At 43.5% G+C, this 25,792-nt stretch overlaps 2 protein-coding genes across 2 annotated transcripts; both read left to right on the top strand.

The window, feature by feature from the left end:
• The first annotated feature begins 788 nt into the window (after nt 1-788).
• LOC102224713 (sodium/hydrogen exchanger 9B2-like) lies at nt 789-10,525 on the top strand. The gene is made up of 15 exons (XM_023346071.1): nt 789-806; nt 1,641-1,706; nt 2,589-2,660; nt 3,443-3,536; nt 4,708-4,878; nt 4,961-5,103; nt 5,183-5,310; nt 5,499-5,580; nt 6,587-6,680; nt 6,746-6,852; nt 6,929-7,078; nt 7,561-7,669; nt 7,744-7,880; nt 8,607-8,781; nt 9,657-10,525. The coding sequence occupies exons 2-15, from the start codon at nt 1,641-1,643 to the stop codon at nt 9,740-9,742; spliced, it is 1,614 nt and encodes a 537-aa protein (XP_023201839.1). The 5' UTR covers nt 789-806; the 3' UTR covers nt 9,743-10,525.
• A 1,655-nt stretch (nt 10,526-12,180) lies between these two features.
• LOC111610931 (neural cell adhesion molecule 1-like) lies at nt 12,181-23,530 on the top strand. Its single transcript, XM_023346072.1, has 9 exons — nt 12,181-12,322; nt 12,448-12,492; nt 17,553-17,682; nt 17,810-17,955; nt 18,563-18,796; nt 18,868-19,143; nt 20,718-20,954; nt 22,110-22,262; nt 22,333-23,530. The coding sequence occupies exons 1-9, from the start codon at nt 12,289-12,291 to the stop codon at nt 22,458-22,460; spliced, it is 1,383 nt and encodes a 460-aa protein (XP_023201840.1). The 5' UTR covers nt 12,181-12,288; the 3' UTR covers nt 22,461-23,530.
• Nucleotides 23,531-25,792: the final 2,262 nt, after the last annotated feature.

Raw genomic sequence — 25,792 nt, 5'->3', positions numbered from 1 at the left:
AGACCCGGTTCCAGATGGATCGATGACTCATCCTGACCAAGTTCTGGGCGACGGTGGGCAGTAAGAACCAGGAGGAACCAGGTGACCCGGCCAGCAGGAGGAGGTTCTGGAGAACCTTACCGGTGGACCCGCGTTGTGTCTGGTGCTGACCCAGACGCAGAGCGGTTCTGCCGACGTCAGAATCTCTGAGCTCAGACAGGAAAACCTGCCATTATGGAGGTTGTTTGTCTGCAGGCCGTTAATACTGAGAGGTAATGCCAGGTTTGATACCTGGGATTTAGCACAGCGACAAACACAACGGGCGACAACCAGCTGCTAGCGCACACACACACACACACACACACACACACACACACACACACACACACACACACACACACGCATGCTGTTCACACACTGCTCACAGCTCACACACACACACATATGTTTGTGAGGCTATATTTGTGGGGACTTTCCATTGACTTCCATTCATTTCTACAGCCTGAACCTTACCCATAACCTAACCTTAACAATTATATACCTAACCCTAACCTCTAACCCTAACCAAAACTCAATTCACACCTTAGTCCTAAATCTGACCCCTGACCCAAAAACAGTGTTTCCCCCCAGGCTTCGGTCCCACAAGGAGCAGTGAGTCCCCACAACGTAGTGTCAGGAAATGGTCCCCACAAGGTACTACAAACAAACGCACTGCTCACACACTGCTCACACACACACACCCTGCTCACACACTCTCTCTCGCTGCGTCCGGCTCTCTGACTCAGTTCTGCTCTCCTGTCGGTTCCGGACGCATCAAACCAGCGAAGGTAAGAAAACAAACCAACTAGAGAAAAACACCTGAAATATTTAAATGATTAGATTGAGAATCAAATCAGATAAATGTTTTAAATCTGAATAAAACTCAACATTAATTCTGTTTAGCTGCTGAAATAGGAAATTTAGAGGAAAGTCAACAAATTAAAATAATCTACTTCAGCTCCATTTTAATTTATATTTAATAAATCTCTAGAATGAAGCAACTTAGTCACAATATCAACACAAAATCAGTCATAAAATTGTGTAAATTTACATTTTATAACAAGTAAAAACCGACTTTTACACATTTATCTAATTTTTTGCTGGAGTTTTTGGTAAATTTATAAACTTTTGCTTATGAAAAACATTTTTATTAAGACGTGTATGGCTCTGGTTCTGATCCGACTTCAGTCTTTTATTAAATGGATTTTATGTTTTATGGTTCTGAAATGGGATTTTTATTCTGATCTTTAAAAACTTCCTGATCCGTTTCACTGAAAGGTCCAGAAGAACCCGAAGAATAAAGAACAAGAAAAAAATACAGAAATGAATTATTAAATACAAGAATTACATGATTAAATTAAACTTTATCAGAACATTTTGGACCTCAGGAACCGATCTACTCTCTACTGGGTCCAGTTTGGACTTTCCCAGTCTGACAGGAACAGGGAATAAAAGCCCATCAGAACCTTCAGAACCAGTGATTCCTGCAGAAAGCAGGACGTGACTGGCTGCAGTGGGGAGATAAATCACCTTCATGTTTCCACCAGAACCAGATGGTTCTGGTTCTGCATCTGGTTCTGGTTCATCCCGGTTGAGGTCCAAACTGTCTGCTTGTGTTTCAGATGATGGATGAAGAAGCTACAAAGCGCTACGTCCGGCCCACGGAGGACGGGCAGAACCCGGCTCAGGTAAAACCCGAACCCACCAGAACCCTGAGGCCCCGCCCACCACCGGAACCGGCTGTTGCCATGACAACAGCAGCCTCACTGCGTTCCCGGACCGACAGTAACAGTTTATGTAATTAAAGCAACAGAAAACTGAATTTATTCCTGATGCAGAAACATTTAATGAAAACATGAATCAGTTATAAAATAAAGTATAAAATTTTATAAAATGTTAAAATCAGGATCATAATTTTACCTGAAATACATCATTATTTGCACAAAGATATAAAATCTTTATCAGGAAATGTTTACAGATTTACTAACTGGATACAAACCAGTTTAACATTTTATTTATTATTTATTGCTGAATAATGACGTCAGAAAGTCACAGCTGGTAGTTTGTCCACCAGGGGGCGCCTGCGCACAGCGCTCTGTGTCTCATTTGAGACGCAATCATATTTTACTTTTTATGAGTAAAATAATAACTGAATGGTGAGAATAAACAACTTAATGACCAATTAATACATTATACAATAATAAATAAAGAGGAATTATTTAAATTTCTGTAAAACCTGATTAAAATTACAAACCTAGAAAACCAGAAGAACAAAAACCAGGAATCCAGAACCCGACCAGCTGTAGTTCCACTTTCCTCTCAGCTCCTCAGTCTAACTGGTTCTATTAGCCTGAAACCTCCTGCAGGCCCGGTTCACCAGTCTGGACCTGTTCAGGACCCGCTGGGTTCTGGAGAGTCTCCACCATGTTTCACCACCAGAACCAGGTCTGGTTCTTCTCCAAACCTCTTGGACCGGTTCTGCTGAAGGGACCGGCTGGTTAGGCTGAACCAGAACGGGTCAAAGTCCAACTTTACTGACACACACTCTGACTGTGTGTGTGTGTGTCCAGACTAAAGCTCAGGGTCACCAGGAGGAGAGAGAGATCAGCATTCTGCCAAGCAGGAGGACGGACGAGGACGAGGTGAGACAGCTGGAGGACATCTGGACTCCTTCGGCTCAGATAAGTTCAGATGATCCATGAAACCAGAATTTATTCTAATCAGATCAGAGTAAAGATCCAGGAGCTTCTGCTTTTTCCATATAAATCATCATTAGACATTATTTATCATATTTAGTATTGATACCAGTACAGTCTGATTATCAGGACAATGACTGTGTCCTCTGGAGAGGACAGTCCTGACTGTGTCCTCTGGTGAAGACAGTCCACTGTCCTCTGGTGAAGACAGTCCTGACTGTGTCCTCTGGTGAGGACAGTCCAGTGTCCTCTGGTGAGGACAGTCCTGACTGTGTCCTCTGGTGAGGACAGTCCTGACTGTGTCCTCTGGTGAGGACAGTCCAGTGTCCTCTGGTGAGGACAGTACAGTGTCCTCTGGTGAGGACAGTCCTGACTGTGTCCTCTGGTGAGGACAGTCCAGGTTTCTACTGCAATTCTTTGGGTTTTCAGTTTGATCCCAGGCTGGATGTGAAGTTAGGGTTGGACATGTTGGACATGTCTAAATGTCCAACATGTCTCCACAGGATGTCTAAATGTTCTCAGATATTCTGGTTTTACCGTCAAACTGTTTCTAAATACGATATGATTATAGATGATTATAGATGATTATAGATGATTATAGATTAGCTATCTGAATGTTTTCTCTGCTGAACATCCTTCAGGCTCAGATTCATTTTAATTTATTTCAGTCAAAGTCAGAAGACAAAGTCCAGCCGGACCTCAGTCTGTCTGTCCCTCTGTGTCCTCAGATGAGGACGTTGGACTCGTCTTCGTCCTGCTGCCTCAGAGTGAAGGATCGATGTCCGCGACCAAAAGGATTCCTCAACCTGCTGCTCACTAAAGGTAAAAACACCTGGACAGTAAAACGGCTTCCAGCCGCACTAACCAGCACCGATCGGCTGTAAGAGCCATGATGTCACAATAATCAATTAATCAGCTGATCGATTAAAATCAAGTTGCTCATTTTGATAAGAGCTTCATGATCCATTTTATTTCTGTTTTTATTTCAGTTTATTTATTAGTTTTTATCTTTAAAATATTTAAAATATTTTCTAGTTTCAGGTTTAAGATTTTTTTTACAAAGTTAAAGTTTATTGATCTTTCAGAGAGAAAACCTGAGTCACTAAATGATTATATGATCATTTATCATCCAGTAATGAAACTAAACTCATATTTTACAGTTTGTCAGTTTAACTGCTGATCAAACTTTAACTTTCATTTTAATGGAGTTGATTTAACCAGTTGATGTTTTACTTCCTTCTGTGTTTCTGCTGTTTCATTTCCTGACAGTTTGTCTCTGATGAAAGTTTCTCAGTTTGAGCTGCAGAGAAAAACTAACTGAATTATTTTACTGTTGTAGACAAAAAAAAACAGCAAAGCCTGATTTTCCATGTTCACCACTGAAGAAACATTAAATCTCCATGAAGGAATGAAAGTTATGAGAAATGATTCAGTTTGTCCTGATTTAATGATTCAGTTTAAATCGGTTCATTTAAAATAATTATTTAACTTGAATTTAAAAGTCTTGATGATTTCCTGGTTTAATAAAATCCTCCTAATGAATCATAATTATCTGCTCAGTTTTCTCCTTTTGGTGTTTTTGAAGGTTTGAATTAAACTGAAAAGTGAAAACAGATGAAAAATAAAGTTTTATTCAAACAGCAGTGAGTTCTGGTTCTGGATTAAATGTTTTTATGTTTAATTTATTGGATTTGTTTGTTTTAATCTCCCTTATAATCTGGTCATTTTCCTCCATGATGATGAATAATATTATTTATTTCCATAATTCTGGTGGTTTATCTGAAGGATGAAATACTTGTTTCATGTTTGCTCCTGTTTCATGTCATAATTTGTATAAAATAAAACCATAAAGTTTTATTTATTTATGATTCTGATCAGTTATTAATCAGTGATCATTTGTGGTAAAATATTGATCGTTCTTCCTGCTGCTGGGCTCCAGATTAAATTCTCCTGACTGACTCGGTGTTCTCACCATGTCGGGTCTCTGCCGCAGCGTTCCTGCTGGTTCTGCTGTTCGGAACCGTCTGGTCCATAACGGGTCAGGAGTGTCTTCCTGGAGGGAATCTGTTTGGGATCATCATCCTGTTCATCTGCTCCGTCCTGGGAGGGAAGCTGTTGGGTCTGATCCAGCTGCCCACGCTGCCTCCCTTCCCTCCACTGCTGGGTGAACCCACCGCTCTCCGGTTCTGACCCTGACCGGTCCCTGCTGGACCCGGCGCCGCCGGCCTGACCGTGTGTGTTTGCAGGAATGCTGCTGGCCGGCCTGCTGCTGCGAAACGTCCCCTACGTCAGCGACGCCGTCTTCATCAGCCCCCACTGGTCTGCGGCTCTGAGGAACGTGGCCCTGTCCGTCATCCTGACCAGAGCCGGCCTGGGCCTCAACCCCTCGGTACCGCCATCAGAACCGCCCCGACCCGTCTCCGTTCAGCCCGGCTCGCCCTCAGCTGTCAGTGTGTGTGTCCTTGCAGGCGCTGCGCCGCCTCAAAGCGGTGTGTGTGCGAGTGGCGGTGGGGCCCTGCGTGCTGGAGGCCTGCGTCGTGGCTGTGGTTTCTCACTTCCTGCTTCACCTGCCCTGGATCTGGGGCTTCATCCTGGGGTAAAACACACACACACACACCCACACACACACACACCCATACACACACACACACACAGACACACACACACACACACACACAGACACACACACACACACCCACACCCACACACACACACACCCACACACACACACGTCTGCAGCGGTGTGTGAGGCCTGCAGCTCTGAGTCGGTGTGTGTTTGTGCAGCTTCGTTCTGGCCGCGGTGTCTCCGGCGGTCGTTGTTCCTTCGATGCTGCTGCTGCAGAGGGACGGATACGGAGTGGAGAAGGTAACGTCTCGGTTCTGGACACACCGACCCGCCAGAACAATTAAAACCCGACCTTTAGGTTCAACATCGACACAGGAGTCAAAGTCATCGGGGTCCCAAAGAGACCTTTGGTTCCTCTTTAGTGATAAACTTCCTCTGGTTTCTAAGAACAGCCGTGTTTTTAACACTTTAAAACTTTAAAACTTTAACACTTTAAAACTTTAACGCTTTAAAACTTTAACACTTTAAAACTTTAACACTTTAAAACTTTAACGCTTTAAAACTTTAACACTTTAAAACTTTAACACTTTAAAACTTTAAAACTTTAACGCTTTAAAACTTTAACACTTAAAAACTTTAACACTTTAACACTTTAAAACTTTAACTCTTTAAAACTTTAACACTTAAAAACTTTAAAACTTTAACACTTTAAAACTTTAACGCTTTAAAACTTTAACACTTAAAAACTTTAACGCTTTAACACTTTAAAACTTTAACACTTTAACGCTTTAAAACTTTAACACTTAAAAACTTTAACGCTTTAACGCTTTAAAACTTTAAAACTTTAACACTTTAAAACTTTAAAACTTTAAAACTTTAAAACTTTAACTCTTTAACATTTTAACACTTTAAAACTTTAAAACTTTAACACTTTAACGCTTTAACACTTTAAAACTTCCTCTGTAACATCTTCACCCTCCCAGAAGGACTTCAGTCATGAAAGGATCCAGGAACCTTTAGGTTTTCTGCTCTCTATAACCTTTGAACCTTTAAAAGCTCTGAGTTTCTGTGAACCAGCCAAACCACACGAGGAACCTGGACCCGCCTGCAGCAGGTAAACACTGCGGTCCGGTGACGACCTCTGACCCCACCAGACACATCCTCAGAATAAAGTGAAGGTTCTGGACCATAACAGGGACGAAGTGGAACCGGATCTGTTGGTGGACGATCCGATGAGGAGCCAGGAGAACCTGAAGAAGCAGGTTACGCTCCTACGAGCCGATGCTGAGATTCTGTCTCCTTCCAGGGAATCCCGACGCTGCTGATGGCTGCTGGGAGTTTTGATGACATCCTGGCCATCACCGGGTTCTCCACCTGCCTGGGAATCGCCTTCTCCACGGGTCAGACCCGTTTCCTGTAGCGTTCTGCTCGGTTGTGCTGTTTTCTGACCCTGTCTGTTGTTCAGGTTCCACCTGGATGAACATCCTGAAAGGTCTGCTGGAGGTGGTGGGTGGAGTCGCAGCCGGACTGATCCTGGGTCTGTTCCTGTGCCTCTTCCCCAGCAGCGACCAGGTCCGTCCTGCTCAGAAACAACCCAGACAGACCATAATAAGATCAGACCAGTGTGAAGCTGTCGGTGTCTCTGCAGGAGGACCTGGTGCTGCGGCGGACGCTCCTGCTGGTGGGGCTCTCCGTGTTCTCGGTCTTCTTCAGCCATGTTGTTGGCTTCGCCGGCGCCGGCGGCCTCTGCACGCTGGTGCTGTCCTTCCTGGCTGCTCTGGGCTGGAAAACGGACAAGGTGACGAACATCCAGACGTTTTGCTCCTCTGCAGACGTTACGCACTGACAGGGAGGGAAACGCTTCGCTAATCCGCTAATTACAAAGCTAATGTTTAGTTTTGCAGTTTAGCATTTTTTGATAAATGTTGCAACATGTTGAGTCATATCATTATGGTGGAAGTTAGCGCTTTAGCATTAGCTACTGCTAGCTACTGCTATAGCGCTTTAGCATTGGTGTAGCTAATGTTTATGGTTAGTGCAGCTAGCTCTGTGGTTAGCGGTTCCTACCTCTGAATCCTGATGTCACCTTGTTGTGACCTTCAACCCGACCCTGGAGTCTCTTCATCCAGGAGCTAAAGCTAACGTAACTCCGCCTCCTGAAGGATGGAAGAGGAAGTGATGGAAAAAGATCGAATAGATCCCAGTTCAAACCTTCCCAGTGTTCCCAGTCAGCCGTCCTCCAGTCGGACCTGAGCTGATGATGGATGTTCGTGTCTCCAGGCGCCGGTGGCGGCCATGGTCGGCCGCTGCTGGGACGTTTTCCAGCCGCTCCTGTTTGGTCTGATCGGAGCTGAGATCACCGTCACGTCGCTCAACCCCAGCACTGTGGGTAAGAACGCTCAGGGTTACGGCGGCCATGTTTCTGATCCTCCCAGCTGCACCTCACTTCCTGTTTCCTGTCAGGGCTGGGCGTGGCCTGCATCCTGATTGGTCTGCTGGTCCGTCTTCTCGTCACCTTCCTGTTGGTCCATCTGGGAGGTTTCACCCTGAAGGAGAAGCTCTTCATCGCCGTGGCCTGGCTGCCTAAAGCCACCGTTCAGGTCTAACCAGCCGACTGACGTCAATGACCTCTGACCTCTGGCCTGAGAACTGCTGGTTCAGATGGTTTTATGTCCTCATGTTCCTGCTGTCATATCATCATATGAACATAAAATAATAAAAAGTTAATAATCATCTTATCCAATAAACCAATAAACCAGAAGACATGAGAACATTTAGATATTATAAAGTCTCAATAAAATACATTTTATCAGAGACATTGGAGAAAAACCAGGAGCAGATTCAGATCGATCAGTCGATCGATTGATCGACTGATCGATTGATCGACTGATCGATTGATCAATTGATCAGCCAAGAAACTTTTACTGCAGACGAAAAATATCAGAAATTTTTTTCATTATAAACATTTAAAACTTTTTCATGATGAGTTGATGATGAACCTGGAAGGTAAAGTGGGAACATCTGAACCCTCTGGAGTGACCTTGACCTCTTGACCCCCACATCCAAACTACCACCAGACCCGGTCTGCTCCATCAGTACCAGTCTGGTCCATCAGAACCGATCTGCTCCATCAGAACCAGTCTGGTCTATCAGAACCATCAGAACCGGTCTGGTCCATCAGAACCAGTCTGGTCTATCAGAACCATCAGAACCGGTCTGGTCCACCAGAACCGGTCTGCTCCACCAGAACCGGTCTGGTCCATCAGAACCGGTCTGGTCCACCAGAACTCCCAGACTGACCCTCTGTCCGTCTGTCTGTCCTCCAGGCGGCGATCGGCTCCAAGGCGTTGGACCTGGCGCGGGACAAAGGCGATGAGACTTTGATCCAGTTTGGTCTGGACGTGCTAACGCTAGCGGTGCTAGCTATCCTGATCACGGCTCCCATCGGGGCGCTGGGGATTGGACTGGCTGGGCCGCGCCTCCTGGCCCGACAGGTCAAAGGTCAGCTCACGGTCTGGAGGTTTTTACTGAACCCAAAGGACAACCCAGTCCATTGGTTCTGGTTTGACTGGACTTTGAACTGGTTCTTCAGTGAAACTGATGAGAAGGTCAACCCAAGGTCAGTGGGTCAGAACTAAAGACCCTAAAGGAGTAGAAACGTCCTTCAGAACCAGGAGAAGGTCCAGTCGGGTCGAATTCAGCTGGTATGAGACCAACCACTGATTATGTACCAAATTGTGGGCTAAACACTAATGCTAACAGCACAGCTAACTTTGTTTAGCTAATTTAAAATGTTTCGTGCGCTGACTTTATGCTAAATTAATTTTAGATCAATTCTAAAGTTTTCTCGTCTGTTTTGAAAACTTTCACTTCCTTTTCTTTTCCTCATTTTATCCACCCAATGACGTTTATTCTGTACCCAGAATGCATTTCTGTTTACCGTCCACCTGAGTGCGTTCTGGCCGAACACCTGCCCTGTCGGTTAGCTAAAATCAGCAACAGCGTGAAAAAACTCAACCAATATAAACCTGAAACTACAGGAATCACTTCCTGAACCCGTTCAGCTGTAATGACACATTAGACCCGTAGAGGGAGACACATGTTGGGTAGCTAATGAATTTAGTACATTAGCTTCTGCTAAATGTTACATTGGTACAGAGGTTTAGCGTTAGCATCTGTTAAGTACCATGTTAATATACTGCTTTAACGTTAGCAGAACTAATATTTATGATTAGCGCCTTAGAGTTAGCATAGCTAACCTTTTAGCTAGCAGTGCCCACCTCTGTGTGCTGTTTGCAGGGTTCTGACCTCTGACCTCTGACCATCAGTACCTCCTCTGCTCTGGATGTTTACGTTGTTTTCTCTAAACCCAGCAGGTGAGACGGAGAGAGAAGCCCCGCCCACCAGCCCTGACGCACCTGCTGAGGAAAAGAGTCACGTGATCAATGAGACCAAAGTGTAACGGTTCTGACCGGTCCAACCGATCAGAACCAGCCCAGTTCTCCCAGCAGGACAAACCCAAACTGCTGGTTCCTGAACGTTAGGATGAAGTTTTGACATGTTAGAAAAAACAGAAGCAGAAACAAAATGGCTGAAAATGAAAAGAAGCTTCTTCATTTCCTGGATGTTTTCATCTCTGTTTGATTTTTATTGTTTTATATAAAGATTTATTCTGCTGTCAGTAAAAAGTTACTAATAGTTTCAGTTTTAGTGGATATTATTGATGTTTTTAACTTTATTATTTCTGCTGTGGATAGAAATGAACTTTGTTATAGTTTGATGTTTTATTGTGGAGGGAACTACAGGAAGTGAAGTCGCTCTGCGGTCAGGCTGAGGCTGAAGCTGCAGGCGTCTACAGGAACCGATTCTGGGTCAGAACCGCTCCGTCCACCAGACCAACACCTCATTTCAAACACTCTGAGATCAGAACCGGGTCAAACTGGTACCATGTTCAGGTCTGGGGCTGGTGGGAGGAGCAGGTTGTAACTTTTCCTTCACATCAAAATAAATCTGAGTTAATGTAACTTTATTTCATAAAACATGAACTCAGGTTATTATAGGAAATCCTGCAGGTCCAGATGTTTATAGGTCCAGATGTTTGGACCTGCAGTTCTGTTCCTCAGCCTGCACCGGGCCCGGTTCCACCAGAACCGGCTCCTCCTAACAGGTTCTGTGTGTTTCTGTCAGAGATCAAAGTTCTGCTCTTGTAACCAGAACTGGACCTTTTGATGCTGCAGCAATAAAATCTGAATTTAATCTAATCTGACCAGTTATTGTTTTACAGTGCAACATATTTTAATTAACCGTGTTTAACGGTTAAATTAAACAGATTATATCTTCATTTATTATTCATAATTGAACAGAAACGATGCGCTGATAACTCTCCTTCCTGTTGCTATAGCAACCGTGAAAACATTTAGAAACTGTCTGACGAAACAAACTGCTGATCCAGCTGGAAATGGACCAATCAGAGCTGGACAGTTTCTAACACACCTGCAGCTCCTGCAGGTTTCCACGGCAACAAATAACTGACACTCCAACATGGCTGCCATGCCGGACAGGAGGACACGTCCTCTCTGGTCCAACCCGTCCCCCTGAGGAGAGGACGTGTCCTCAGGAAGAGACGTGTTCAGATTCTTCATCCTTCCACTGAATCCAGACCAGATCAGGTCCATCAGGTTGGTACCCGTGAAGTTCTGCAGCCTACAGTACCGGGTCGGGCTGTGGTTTGGACCGGACCGTCTCCTGCAGCTCATCACATCCTGTAAACATCTGAACAGAACAGAACAGAACCGTCGGACCTTCAGCCTCTCGTCTCAGTTTCCTGTTTTTGCTTTTAACTCAGATTTTCCACAGCGACGCTTTCAGAAACCACAGAACCGCTCAGAACCGCTGACCCTGACCTGGTTCTGGTTCTGGTTCTGCAGCTGAACCCAGTCTGGACCTGAACTGGGCTCTGCAGGGAGAGAAGCTGCTTCACCTCCATCTGAACCAGAACCGGCCAGAAGGTCCAGAACCAACGGGACCAGAACCTGAAACAAATTTAAACTAAAGTTCAGTTTCGCCTCAGAGCTGAAGCTTCTGGTTTCAACATGCAGCTGAGAACCAGAACCAGAACCAGAGTTCAGGTTCTTCATCCTCAAACCATCAGAGTGAAACTCACTTTGTGGAAAAGCTTCACATCACGAAGCCACAAAAACAGAGTCAGCAGAAATCAACCAACGTCACACAGAGAGGCGGCTCTGAGCCACCAGAACCACAGAACCAGAACCAGACCAGAACCGGAAAAATGGCAGGTCACCTGGAGGTGACTCCACCTCTCACAACTGGACAGCTGGAGGCTCCAGCAGCTGCAGTGGGACGAGTCAAAATGATTATTATTATTATTATTATATTATTATTATTATTATATTATTATTATTATTATTATATTATTATTATTATTATATTATTATTATTATTATATTATTATTATTATTATTTTATTATTATTATTATTATTATTATTATTATTATATTATTATTAAATTAACTCCCAGCATTCCTCTGGCCCCTTCAGGCCTTAGAAACATATTTAAATTCATAAACTCTCTGCCTTCATCCTGGCTGATCGTTTCTCAGGCTCAGTTTTATTTCCTCTTCGTTTCCATGGAGACTCCAACGTTTCTCTGGTCGTCAGGTTTTCCTGCTGAGGAGTTTTCAACATGAACATCAGTGAGTTGAGCTCTCAGCCCTGAGGGACTCCAGGTTTGATCAGTTACATTATCTGTGGTTCTTGAGCTCTGATAACGTTCAGAAATGTTGGTTTGTTTCCAGGCTGCAGTTCTGAGTTCTGCTCACTTTTATCGTTCATCAGATGAAGCTGCTGTGTAAAAGCAGCAGTTTGGTGCCAACAGGCTGATTCTGTCGTGTCTCAGTCTCACATCCTCCTGCTGCGGTTTGGCTCAACAGGATGTTCTTAACTTCGCTCTGAGACGGACGGACAGAACGGCTTCAGCTGCAGACGAGATGAACGCCGCCGCCGCGCCGCCGCTGCTGCTCTGTGAGTTCAAAACAACCGCAGCTTTTCTGAGCCGTTTCAGAGAAACTTAAAACATTTCAGGAACATTTCAGCGTAACTCAGGAAGGTTTCAGAGTAACGTGTTCCGGCTCCTCGTGTTTCCACAGGTTTATCTCTGAGCTTCAGCTGCTGCCAGACGGTTTCCTGCCACGGTGAGTCCAACAGAACCGGCCTCACAAACACAACTTGTTTACTGCTGAGTCATCAGAGAGTTAGAATGAGCAGAACCGACACAATACATCCTGTCTGGACCCGGTTCTGACAGGTTCAGAACCTTCTAATGGGTTGTGATGGACCGAGTTAAAAACAGTCACAGGACAGAAAAATAGTTTTGTTTTTTATTTTAACACAAAGATTATAAATGACTAAAAAATAAACTGAAAACTAAAAGAGATCAAAGAAACAAAAACTGAACTCAGACAAAAAAAAAAGAAAACAAACAAACAAACAAACTAACTAACTAACTACCTGACGGAGCACAGAAATGACACCCAGCGGTTTACAGTCTGGCTGATCAGAACCTGTATCTATCTGTAACTATTAGTCCAGGACGGTTCTGGACTCTGAGGATCCAGTCCAGCTGGACCAGAACCAGCCAGAGATGCATTCTGGGTTTTGGATCAGAACCTGGACTCAGCGGGAGAACATTAATGTTTGACTGTTGGATCTTTTCTAAAAGATTAAAAGCTTCACAGGAAATAACCAGAAACTACTTCCTGTATTTTTACAGTGACTGAACATTTCAGATGAATATTTAAAGTTTCTTCTCTTTGAAAACATTTTTCATCCTTAAAACACCTTTATACTTTTGATCTGATGTTTTCTGTTTTCTGCCCCTCCGTCTTTACCCCCCGTCCTCTGATGGGGGTAAAGATGGAGGTCCAGTGTCAAAAGGGCCGCCCAGCGTACGACCTTTACCCTTTACTGTGTGTGGCTTTGGCTTTTCCCTCCATCGTGGCGCCCCCTCCATCATGGCGCCCCTCCATCATGGCGCCCCTCTATCATGGCGCCCCTCCATCATGGCGCCCCTCTATCATGGCGCCCATCCATCATGGCGCCCCTCTATCATGGCGCCCCTCTATCATGGCGCCCCTCCATCATGGCGCCCCCTCTATCATGGCGCCCCTCCATCATGGCGCCCCTCCATCATGGCGCCCCCTTCATCATGGCGCCCCCTTCATCATGGCGCCCCCTCCATCATGGCGCCCTTGCGTTCAGTGCAGAGCCATTTTCTGCTCCGCTGCTTCAGGCTGGTCTGTACATCTGGTTCGTGTTTCTGTCAGGTGTCGACTGAAGCTTCAATCCCAGATTAATCCTCATCAATCAGTTTAATCCCAGATTATCGGTGAGCTCATGGCTCTGATTCTGGATCCGTCATGATTTAAACATTAACATGTTTAGCTTCAGTTCTTTTATTTATTTATTCATATTTTTACAGTTTATTGAGTCGTCATGTTGATGAGCTTCTTGTTGGATCTCCTGATCAAACTGATCGATCAGCAGCTGATTGATCAGTTTGATCTTGTGATTCAGTGACTCTGAGCTTTTTAAAGTCCAGCTGAACATTTTGACCCGTCAGGTTCTGCTGGTGGTTCTGTTCTGCCTCGGTTGGTTCCAGTGTTTTGGAACACTGGAACCAAAACAGTGTCACAGAAGCCTGTTTGCTATTTACAGCATTACAATAAAATATAATAAAACTCAAAAAAGAAAAAGAAAAAAAGGAGGAAGGGGAAAATGTTTTCCACATCTAATCTTGAGAGGCTGATCTAGATCTAGATCTAGATCTAGATCGAGATCTAGACCTTGAGCGGGAGCCTCTCAGGAAACCGACCGTCACTAAACTAGATTTTTTTTAAAAACCGATTTTTACCTCTAAACTTCACCAATTTTTTTCCGTCCAGCTTTTTGTTGTTGTTTTAAAAAGTTTTATAGATAAAATATTATTATATTTGACCATTTTTCAGTTTTATTCCTGTGTTGGTTCGTTTTGTTCTCTTTGTGTTTTTGATTTCTACCTTTAGATTCGTGTTTATTTCTGTTCACATCAGGTTCAGGTTTCGTTTCCTCCAGCTGCTGAATCATAACGACTGTCAGTAAATCCTGTAGCTTTTTAATAAAATCCTCCACGGCCGGTTACCATTAAAGATTTATTAAGATATTGTTAAATACTCTCAAAACCTAAGACGGTATATTTCTCTAAAATATGATGTGATAAAACTGTTTAGTTTTACTGCAGATGAACAAGCAAACGTCCATGTTGTGAAGAAACATTCAATGTGTGATAAAATGATGAGGAGAAACTTCTGATCCTCTGTTGAGATAAAAAACCTGGAAGGTTAAATATTTCATTTCTAGTTTATGAGCTTTTTAAACGATCAGCTGCAGATCTGATGCTGAACCTCTGAGGTTCACTTCTGATGTTAACCGTGGCTAATGTTGCTAATGTTACTAACATTGCTAACATAGCTAATGTTGCTAATGTTACTAACATTGCTAACATAGCTAATGTGGCTAATGTTGCTAACATTGCTAACATAGCTAATGTGGCTAATGTTGCTAACATTGCTAACATAGCTAATGTGGCTAATGTTGCTAACATTGCTAATGTTGCCAGAGGTGGGACCAAGTCAGTGTTTTGCAAGTCTCAAGTCAGGACAAGTCAAAGTCAAGTCTGAAAGTTTTACTTTCAAGTCTTTTTGAATAATTTTTTTAACAATGTTACATTTATATGTTAAATGTAAATAATAAACCATGTGTCTTTTTTAAATGTGTATTTATCTCTAATCTTGATAAAACATGCAGCATGCAGCTTAGGGTAACCCTACCCTAACCCTATATCACAGTTCATTGAAATGTAGCTGCTGGTAATGTCAAACTGTACACTGTAAAAACCCTAATCTAGAGCTAACAGGCTACATTTAATCCAGAGCTAACAGGCTACATTTAATCCATAGCTAACAGGCTACATTTAATCCATAGCTAACAGGCTACATTTAATCCAGAGCTAACAGGCTACATTTAATCCAGAGCTAACAGGCTACATTTAATCCATAGCTAACAGGCTACATTTAATCCAGAGCTAACAGGCTACATTTAATCCAGAGCTAACAGGCTACATTTAATCCAGAGCTAACAGGCTACATTTAATCCATAGCTAACAGGCTACATTTAATCCAGAGCTAACAGGCTGCACATATCTGGCTTTGAAGCCCCGGATTTATCCAGCATGACTAAACACAGCACACAGGTGAAAGCTAAGCTTCATGCTCACCAAAGTAGCCTGGAGTTCACCTGCTAATAACAGGAAGTTAGCTAAAGCTATGTGACAGCAAAAGAAAAGTAGCGCTGAATCAGTTGGAAGTTGAATCTCCAGCCGAGTTTCTCTTCTTACAGGTTTTACATGTTGCTCTGTTTATAGATAGATATTTAATAATTGATGAACCAAAATAAATTACTGGCAGATCATATCTGCTTCAAGCGTTTTTAGTCTCATGTTTTCCCATCTTGTTGTCTGTTCCTGTCTTTGCTACACCAGTTGCTATCAGAGATTAGCTCCTAGCCTTTGCTCACTATGTGCCGACTGGATTCTTGTATTTTCATCATTAACTCATAATTTTCTCTCCATATCCTGGATCCACTGCATCTGCCTCAATACTCACCAACCGCATTTCATGACATAAACAGCTTCAAGTCCAATTCAAATCCCAAGTTATTGGCGTAAAAGCCAAGTCCGAGTCTTTGAACATTTTTTCCAGTCAAACCTAAAGTCTGAATTTTAATGACTCAAGTGCCAACCTGTGGCTAACACTGCTAATGTTAATAACGCTGCTAATGTTCCTAACGCTGCTAATGTTACTAATCCTGCTAATGTTCCTAATGCTGCTAATGTTCCTAACGCTGCTAATGTTACTAACAATGCTAATGTTCCTAATGCTGCTAATGTTCTTAACACTGCTAATGTTCCTAATGCTGCTAATGTTCCTAACGCTGCTAATGTTACTAACAATGCTAATGTTCCTAATGCTGCTAATGTTCCTAACGCTGCTAATGTTACTAACACTGCTAATGTTCCTAATGCTGCTAATGTTCTTAACACTGCTAATGTTCCTAACGCTGCTAATGTTACTAACAATGCTAATGTTCCTAATGCTGCTAATGTTCCTAACACTGCTAATGTTACTAACACTGCTAATGTTCCTAACACTGCTAATGTTACTAACAATGCTAATGTTCCTAACAATGCTAATGTTCCTAACACTGCTAATGTTACTAACACTGCTAATGTTACTAATACTGCTAATGTTCCTAACGCTGCTAATGTTACTAACAATGCTAATGTTCCTAATGCTGCTAATGTTCCTAACGCTGCTAATGTTACTAACAATGCTAATGTTCCTAATGCTGCTAATGTTCCTAACGCTGCTAATGTTACTAACAATGCTAATGTTCCTAATGCTGCTAATGTTACTAACACTGCTAATGTTCCTAATGCTGCTAATGTTCTTAACACTGCTAATGTTCCTAACACTGCTAATGTTACTAACACTGCTAATGTTCCTAACAATGCTAATGTTACTAACACTGCTAATGTTCCTAATGCTGCTAATGTTCCTAACACTGCTAATGTTCCTAATGCTGCTAATGTTACTAACACTGCTAATGTTACTAATGCTGCTAATGTTCCTAATGCTGCTAATGTTCCTAACACTGCTAATGTTCCTAACACTGCTAATGTTCCTAACGCTGCTAATGTTCCTAACACTGCTAATGTTACTAACACTGCTAATGTTCTTAACGCTGCTAATGTTACTAACACTGCTAATGTTCTTAACGCTGCTAATGTTACTAACAGTGCTAATGTTACTAATGCTGCTAATGTTCCTAACAATGCTAATGTTCCTAGTGCTGCTAATGTTACTAATGTTGTTAATGTTGCTAATGTTACTAACATTGTTAGCATTGCTAATGTTGGTAATGTTGCTAACATTGCTAACACTGCTTACTTTGCTAACACTGCTAATGTTGCTAACATTGCCAACTTTGCTAATATTGGTAATGATGCTAACATTGTTACCATTGCTAACATTGCTAACACTGCTTACTTTGTTAACACTGCTAATGTTGCTAACTTTGCTTACACTGGTAATGTTGCTAACGTTGCTAACATTGTTAATATTGCTAACGTTGCTAACGTTGCGTCCTTCTGAAACAGACGCGCCCCGTCTCTCCTCCCTGGTCGTCTCCCCCAACCAGTCTCAGTTCTATGAGTACGGTTCTGTCTCCCTCAGCTGTGAGCAGTTTGGACCGGACGGATGGACGGTGTGGAGACAAACCGCATCGGGGTGAGTTCACCTTCATCCTCCTCAGTCCCAGTTAAAGGAACGTCCTTCATGGTGAATGGACCTTCGTCTGGAAGCTGAAGCCTCAGCGTGGCTCCAGGTGTGAGGGAAATGTCCGCTGTGTGTCCAGGTTGCAGGTGTCTCCATGTTCTGTGTGGGGAAGTCAAACCTCCTCCACCTGCACCATCAGCACCCTGAAGAAGACGGACAGCGGCGTGTACTGGTGCGAGTCCAGACACCGAGACAGCAGCCACACCGTCAACATCACCGTCACCAGTAAGAGTCAGAATCGCATGTTGATGTTCAGGGAACCACAGTCAGACCAGTCAGACCATCCAGCTTACTGGGACCAAACCATCAGCCTAGAAACCTCCAGCTGAATGATCCACAGGTTGGGGCTGTGACGGTCGGCTCTCCTGGTGGTCACGTTTATCTGACGCTTCACTTCCAGACATCCTGGTGTTTCAGGGTCAGACGGTCTCAGAGAACGACGGGTCCATCAGCCTGAAGCAGAACTCAGAAGGTTCTGTTGTTTAGCTTGAAGCAGATTTACTGACCAAGATTAGAAACATCACAATGAGCTGCTTTAGCATTCAAATCATATTACAGTTTTAATAACAGATCAAATGAGAACAACAGACAATGCAGCAAGCAGGGCGGCCATGTTTGTTTACGTCCTGTGTCTCTGTCCCGCCCACATCATTTCTGTCCAATAGGAGCAATGAAACTTTAAAGTAAAAGAAAACGGTACCAGATGGAAAGAATCCCGTCTGCTGGAGGTTCAGACCAAACGATCGGACTGAAGATCAAAACGTCTTCTGGACGTTTAGGAGACGCTGGTTGGACAGGAATCGGCTGATCGTCCCTCTGTGTCTCTGTGGAGTTGGACAGGTGGTCCTGATCGGTCCGGTCCTTCCTGTGACGGAGGGAGATGACATCACTCTGACCTGTCAACATAAGAGCGCTCCAGGTTCAAACGCTGAGTTCTTCAAAGACGGATCCAAGATGGCGTCTGAAGGTGGCCTGATCCTCCGTAACGTCTCCAGGGCCCATGAAGGAGGCTACACCTGTAGAGTCAACGGCGTTTCATCTGAGACCAGCTGGCTGCTCATCAAAGGTCCGTCACCTTCTATGTGTTTTACATCTACAGTAGAACTGTTTCCACTGAGTGTCCATGTTTGTCCCCAGATGTGTCCAAGCCGGCGTCTCTGAGCGTGAGTCCGGACTCGTCTCAGGTTCTGGAGTATCAGTCCTTCAGTCTGAGCTGCAGCAGCTCGGCTCCAGGATGGACCATCAGACGCTTCTCTGAGAACACCAGGAAGACGTCCAGCTGTGGGGGGGACTGGGGCGTCCTGTCTTCCTCTGTCTGCAGGCTGCAGACGGCCAAGAAGTCTGACAGCGCCCTCTACTGGTGTGAGTCTCCCACCATGCAGCGGAGCAACACGGTTCAGATTACCGTGTATGGTAGGTACCACAGCTGGAACTAGCTACACCATTAGCACAAACCGTGCTGTCGCTTTAAGGCTCCTCCCACAACGCTCAGTCTGCTCTGATTGGCCACAAAGGAACCAATCCAAACACAGGTCCACTTCCTGTAAGATTTCAGAGTTTAATGCAGCAAATGAGTGGAAGAAACTCTGCTGATGTTCTCAGAAAGATTTTAATTTTCACCATCCTGAGGCGACAGAGAAACGGCTGCTTTACTCTGAAACATTTAGTTCCTGGTTTAAAGTTCATTTAAAGTCTAACTAACAAGTTTTTATAAAGATAAACTGTCTAAATGTTGTTTAGGATTATACTTTGATGTTTTGTGAAAATTTGTTTAGTAGTGAAATATTTGACTGCAGACTGCAGTCTCAGTGCTGCCCCCTGAGGATGAACAGCAGTTACTGCAGCCGATTATTTCTGTTCCCAAAAGTTCAGCTTTATGTCACTGGAACCAGTTCAGGTCATTTTCACTCAGACACGCCCCCTGGTGGCGAGTCAGGAGGTGGAATAGTGATCGTTAATGGACAGCTGAGGGTAGAGCTGCAGGGTGGAGCTGCAAGGTGGAGCTACAGGGAGGAGCTACAGGGAGGAGCTACAGGGAGGAGCTACAGGGAGGAGCTACAGGGTGGAGCTGCACGGAGGAGCTACAGGGAGGAACTACAGGGAAGAGCTACAGGGTGGAGCTACAAGGTGGAGCTACAGGGAGGAGCTACAGGGAGGAGAACCTCAGGCTCCTGGCTCCGCCCACTGGGTGGGGCTTGGCTTCACATGGAGGTTAGTTTATTCTATTCTCAGATAAATGCTCCTTTATGCTAATGGCTAGCATAAAGGAGCCATTAGCCACTTTACAAAGCAGCCAATCCAGGAGCTTCATTTATTTAACTTGGAGCTGATTGGCTGAGCCACAGAGGAAGAGCTTCTGATGCTGTGATGGTTTCTGTTGTGGTTTTGATGCATATTAATGTATATTTGGTGTTTGATCTGTTCCCTAAACCTCGGTTCTCTGTTCCCTAAACTTTGGTTCTCTGTTCCCTAAACTTTGGTTCTCTGTTCCCTAAACTTTGGTTCTCTGTTCCCTAAACCTTGGTTCTCTGTTCCCTAAACTTTGGTTCTCTGTTCCCTAAACCTTGGTTCTCTGTTCCCTAAACCTTGGTTCTCTGTTCCCTAAACTTTGGTTCTCTGTTCCCTAAACTTTGGTTCTCTGTTCCCTAAACTTTGGTTCTCTGTTCCCTAAACTTTGGTTCTCTGTTCCCTAAACTTTGGTTCTCTGTTCCCTAAACCTTGGTTCTCTGTTCCCTAAACTTTGGTTCTCTGTTCCCTAAACCTTGGTTCTCTGTTCCCTAAACCTTGGTTCTCTGTTCCCTAAACTTTGGTTCTCTGTTCCCTAAACTTTGGTTCTCTGTTCCCTCGTCGTTTTACTGCTGTACAGTAAAAATGTGTCTAAACATTTCATCTTAAATCTTATGTCTTTAACTCTTTAGTAAAGCAGAAACCCTGCAGGATGATGTTTCCCTCCACCAGAACCAAACCCAGATTCTGTCTGTCTGCAGACCGACCGGTGGTTCTGCTGATCCCGGCTCTGCCTGTGGCGTCTGGACGAAACGTTAATCTGACCTGCCTGACCAGGAGCCCGTCTGCTGCCTCGGCTGATTTCTATAGAAACGATTCCTTCATCGGGTCGGGATCCTGGTCCTTCATCCTGAGATCCGTTTCCACGGACGATGAAGGTTCCTACAGCTGCAGGACGGGAGGCGGAGTCTCTCCGCCTGGCTGGCTGTCGGTCAGAGGTCAGAGGTCAACATGAAGGAGAAACTGCTGATTTCTGTGTTTCTCTGTGCAGCTGGTGAATAAAACAGAAAAGCTGCTCAGCAAATTCTTCAGGATTTAGTTTAAAATGTTCAGAAACAAGAAAGTGAATTAATTTAAGTTTATGATCAAAAATATAATAATAATAAAATAATCAGCAAAGTTAAATATAACAGTTTCATTCCCTAAATGCTGAGTGTCGCTAATTAGCATCACAGCTACATTTTCACTAGTGGAGGCTGTGATGCTCAACTTTATAATCTGTCAGTAATTTAACATCATATTTAATAAACTGGATGTAAAATCAGAGACTGAAGATTCATCAGCGTCTGGTTTCCATCAGACGGCGATGAATCTGTAAATTCATTTATCTGAAAAATCACCGAGTTTAACAGAGCAGAGAGTCAGAGCCGGACCGGACCAGAACCAGGCCGGAACCGGACCGGAACCGGGACCAGACTGAAACTGGACCGGAACCAGGCCGGAACCGGACCGGAACCGGGACCAGACTGAAACTGGACCGGAACCAGGCCGGAAGCGGACTGGAACAGGACCGGGACCAGACCAGAACAGGACTGTAACTGGAATGGAACCAGACTGGAACCGGACCGGAACCAGGCCGGAACCGGACCGGACTGGAACCGGACCGGACCCAGGCCGGAACTGGACCGAACTGGAACTGTAATGGAACCAGACTGGAACCGGACCGGAACCGGATTGGAACTGGAATAGAGCCAGATTGGAACCGGAACGGACTGGTACCAAACTGTAACTGGACCGGACTGTAACCAGACTGGAACTGGACCGGAACTGGACTGGAACCAGACTGGACCCAGACCGGACCAGACTGGGACCGGACTGGAACCGGACCGGAACCAGTTAATCCCAGCAGCAGCAGGGCGACTCGGGTTTATTCTGCAGAATCTCCTCTGATCTCAGGAATGGAGATCAGAACCAGAAGTTTCTCTTCAGACGTTAAAAACGTTTCTACAGAAAGTTTTAGATAATTAATCTGTAATGATTGAAGTTATTATCAATAATAACAGATCATTCAGAGTTTTAATAATCAAAATAAACAGATTTTCATCATCATCTCTGAGATCAGAAGGTTTATTTCTGATGTTTCATGTTTTCAGCTCCTCCAGATCCAGATCCAGATCCAGATCCAGATTCTTCTTCTTCTTCTCCTCTTCGCTCCATCCTGTGGAAAATCCTCTACGCTCCGGTTTCCATCTTTTATTTCATCCCCACCTGCGTCTTCATCTACAAGCTCAGACACAGAGCCACAGGTGACCACAGCGCCCCCTGCTGCCTGTCTGCAGGAACAAACCCAGTCTCAGTAAAACCTCCTGTCTGCAGGCTGGAGCCCAGCGGGCCGGACCAGAACCTCTGGACCCAGACGAGCCGCAGAAGAAGAAGAAGCAGCAGCAGGTGGAGACGACTATGACGACGCCATGGCTCCTGTCACCACTCAGCATCATTTCTGAATCTGGTTTAATCTCTGAACGTTTTCCTGTCTGTGTCGTTTGTTTCTATATAATCTGTATGAAGAACAAAGAATAAAATTATTTTTTTATTAGTTTCTTAACTTTCATGGTTCAGGAAGGAAACTGAGGCCAAAACGTTCCTAGAAATGTTCATGTTCATTAATAAATGCTTAAAGTTCAGTTTCATAACTAAATTATGAAAAACGGTTTAACTTTGTGGAGCTAAAGGGATAAAAACAGAACCGGTCCGGTCCAGGTGGACCATCAGAACCAGTCTGGCTCCAGTCTGGTTGACATCCAGTTTCCAGACTCATTAATAATCCTAGGTAATATTTATGCTTACTGTAACATTTCCAAACATAAAGAGCTTCAATTATTGAATTAAATATCAAACAACTTAAGCATTTTAGTTTTTCCTACTAAACAGAATAAATATTTGGTGGGATTAGAATCTGATTATTGACCACAAACAAATTCACAAAAACCCGATTTGATCTGATTTCTGTAACGATTTGGGAATTATTGACTTATGGAGAGACAAACATTAAAATAAATCAGTTTTCTTGGTTTAAATCAGACGCATTGAGCAGATCTAGAATAGATTTATGGCTGGGAACAGATAATATTCTCAAACTAACATCAGACTGTAATATGTCTCCAACTCACTGCAGCTTTAATTTATTAATTATTCCTTTTCCTGACAGTTTGAGACATGAAGGGTTCTGGAAATTTAATGCAAATCTTTTAAAAATATGAGCAGGAAAATCAAAGAACTAGTGAAAAAGATTCAATAATAACCTACACCTAAAATATAAGATACAAGCTTACTCTGTATCGTTTAGCAAAACCTTAAAGAATCAATGACCTGCAGAAGTAAAGTTAGTTAAAGAGTTAAACCTGTTGTGTGTTAAACAATAATAACCTTCTGACCTAAAATCTAAATTAGATTCAATCTGTGAAGGAAAAGAGAAAAACTAGTTTATATAGCAAGTTAAAAACACAATCAGTCCCTTATTAACAAACCAAACTGCTACTGGAAAATTAATTAGAAACTTTTATCAAAACCTTAAACTTTTATTTTAACCTCTGTTGCTCCTTTTCAAGCCCAGACTGAAACCTTCTGCTGGTCAAATCTTCGTCTCTCTGAAAACTGAGACAGATATTTTTATGGAAGAACGGGACAGCGCCACCATGTGCTTGAAAGGTCATATAGAGATTTTGTTCCTAGATGTGACTCTGGTGTCGACAGACTTCCTGTCACCAGCAGGTTTTGTTGTGTTGGAAACTTGTGAACAAATAATTTTGGTCCTCATCAAACTGGAACAGATTTTATCCACAGTAAAATAAATCTCTGTGTTTGGATGGAAAAAGGAATCTGGTCCATTAGACATTTTCTTAATGATAATGGAGATTTATTGTTTTATGATAAACTTTGTTTATTGTATAATCTGGACCACTCGCTCTCAGTTTAACAGTAATGACCTCTGACCCCTCTGAGGTCAAATATCTGGTTCAATATAAACATTCAACCAGCTAATCTTCAGTTACTTCAACTTTTGGATTTGTATTTCTAACAGACGGATCTAACTAACTTTATCTTTCCTGTCCGACCAAATAAAAACTCCATTTTAAATTCGTTTCCTGACTCAGAGGTCAGAACCGCTGACCTTAAATCTCCTCTGAGTCCTAAAGCTGAAGAAGTTCATTTAAAATCCTCAGTAATGTTTTTCCATCCAGGGAACTTTTACCTCAAAGTTTCAACTTTGACACCAACAGCTGGACTTTTTCCAACAACAGATCATCTTTTTGATCGTTTTCTCACTGGAACGTTTTGGGGAACGTTCAGGTCTGGATCTGGTTCCGCGTCCCTTCAACAGAGACGATGTAATATTTGGACAGAAGAACCTGGTTCTGAACAACCTGCTGAAATAGAAAACCTGACTTCAGCTTGTAAAAATGGACAAAACCCTTAAAACTGATGGGAAACAAGCAGGAAATCAGCTGATAATGAACTGAGTCTATCTGATGAGAACTAGTTGACCTCTGACCTTTTCTGTTTGCTTTTGTTGTTTTTCTTTTCCCTGTTTGATGTCTGACTTTTTTTTTACTGTCATCTTATATTTTCATGTTTGCCTTCAGCCTGTAAACCTTCTTCTTGTACAACTTGCCACGTTGTTCAAAATGTTTCATAAAACGCAGATAAACTGTTTCCTCTTCTCATTTATTATTGAACCACAGCGACACCCAGCGGCCACTCGAGGTACTGCGTCTTAAATCATCAGATTCTTTCTGAAAATCATCGATCGATCAGGTTTAATCAAACTGGAGAACCGGAGAAGAACCGGACCCACCAGAACAGCAGCAGAACATTATGACCACCAACCTGTGAGAAATTAAACCCAGACAGGAAACTGGGAGGACTGGAGCCACTGGTTGGATGGAAGAGACCAGAATCCAACCAGGAACAAACCAGTGGCATCTACTGGGAGGACTGGTGAGAGACGAGTCGCTGGAACCAGAACCTGAGGCTCTGATCCAGAACCTGGATCCAGGGTCCAGAACCTGAACCCTTTGACCCCTGAGGTCACTGAGGTCACAGGGGTCAGTTAGAGAGAAGATCGGATCAGAACCAAGTTCAAGTTTCTGGTCAGGTTCCGGTCAGGTACTGGTCGGGTTCTGGTTGGGTTCTGGAGTTCTGTCAGGTTATGCGGTTCTGTCAGGTTCTGGTCGGGTTCTGATTGAGTTCTGTCGGGTTCTGGTTGGGTTCTGTCGGGTTATGGGGTTGTGTCGGGTTCTGGTCGGGTTCTGGTTGGGTTCTGGAGTTCTGTCGGGTTATGGGGTTCTGGTCGGGTTCTGGTTGGGTTCTGGAGTTCTGTCGGGTTATGGGGTTCTGTCGGGTTCTGTTCGGGTTCTCTTTGGGTTCTGGTCGGGTTCTGTTGGGTTCTGTTCGGGTTCTGTTTGGGTTCTGGTCAAGTTCTGTTCAGGTTCTGTTTGGGTTCTGGTCGGGTTCTGGTTGATATCATCACTCATTCTCCATCAACAGTTGGATCTGATTCCTCTGACATTTATTCACGTTTCCTTTAAAAGATAAATTTCATCCGTCTGATGAAATTTATTTGGTGGATTTTAATTACAGAAAATTCAAATTTTAAAGTGATTTATTCTCAGAAAGACCAAGAAATAAATTAATATCAATAACAGGAATAATAACCTTATGGGCAATAATATCTGATATCTGTATAATAAACAGGAAGTCATCCATCCTGTCCCGCATGGATTCAACCAGAACAGTCATTAAATTACATTAAATTAAAAATTAATTTAATGTAATT

This window comes from Xiphophorus maculatus, chromosome 14 (genome assembly GCF_002775205.1).
Source record: "Xiphophorus maculatus strain JP 163 A chromosome 14, X_maculatus-5.0-male, whole genome shotgun sequence".
Classification (NCBI taxonomy): domain Eukaryota; kingdom Metazoa; phylum Chordata; class Actinopteri; order Cyprinodontiformes; family Poeciliidae; genus Xiphophorus; species Xiphophorus maculatus.
The sequence above is the reverse complement of the archived record's forward strand: the minus strand, read 5'-3'. Positions and strand labels throughout refer to the sequence as shown.

What these genes read in the sequence shown, in the direction of transcription:
- LOC111610931 (XM_023346072.1), top strand. Translation starts at nt 12,289, where the DNA reads ATGAACGCCGCCGCCGCGCCGCCGCTGCTGCTCT. An exon ending in TGGCTGGCTGTCGGTCAGAG is followed by an intron (nt 20,955 to 22,109) that starts GTCAGAGGTCAA and finishes TCATGTTTTCAG; the next exon opens with CTCCTCCAGATCCAGATCCA. An exon ending in GCTCAGACACAGAGCCACAG is followed by an intron (nt 22,263 to 22,332) that starts GTGACCACAGCG and finishes TCCTGTCTGCAG; the next exon opens with GCTGGAGCCCAGCGGGCCGG.
- LOC102224713 (XM_023346071.1), top strand. Translation starts at nt 1,641, where the DNA reads ATGATGGATGAAGAAGCTACAAAGCGCTACGTCCGGCCCACGGAGGAC. An exon ending in CAACCTGCTGCTCACTAAAG is followed by an intron (nt 3,537 to 4,707) that starts GTAAAAACACCT and finishes TCTCTGCCGCAG; the next exon opens with CGTTCCTGCTGGTTCTGCTG. An exon ending in ATCTGGGGCTTCATCCTGGG is followed by an intron (nt 5,311 to 5,498) that starts GTAAAACACACA and finishes GTGTTTGTGCAG; the next exon opens with CTTCGTTCTGGCCGCGGTGT.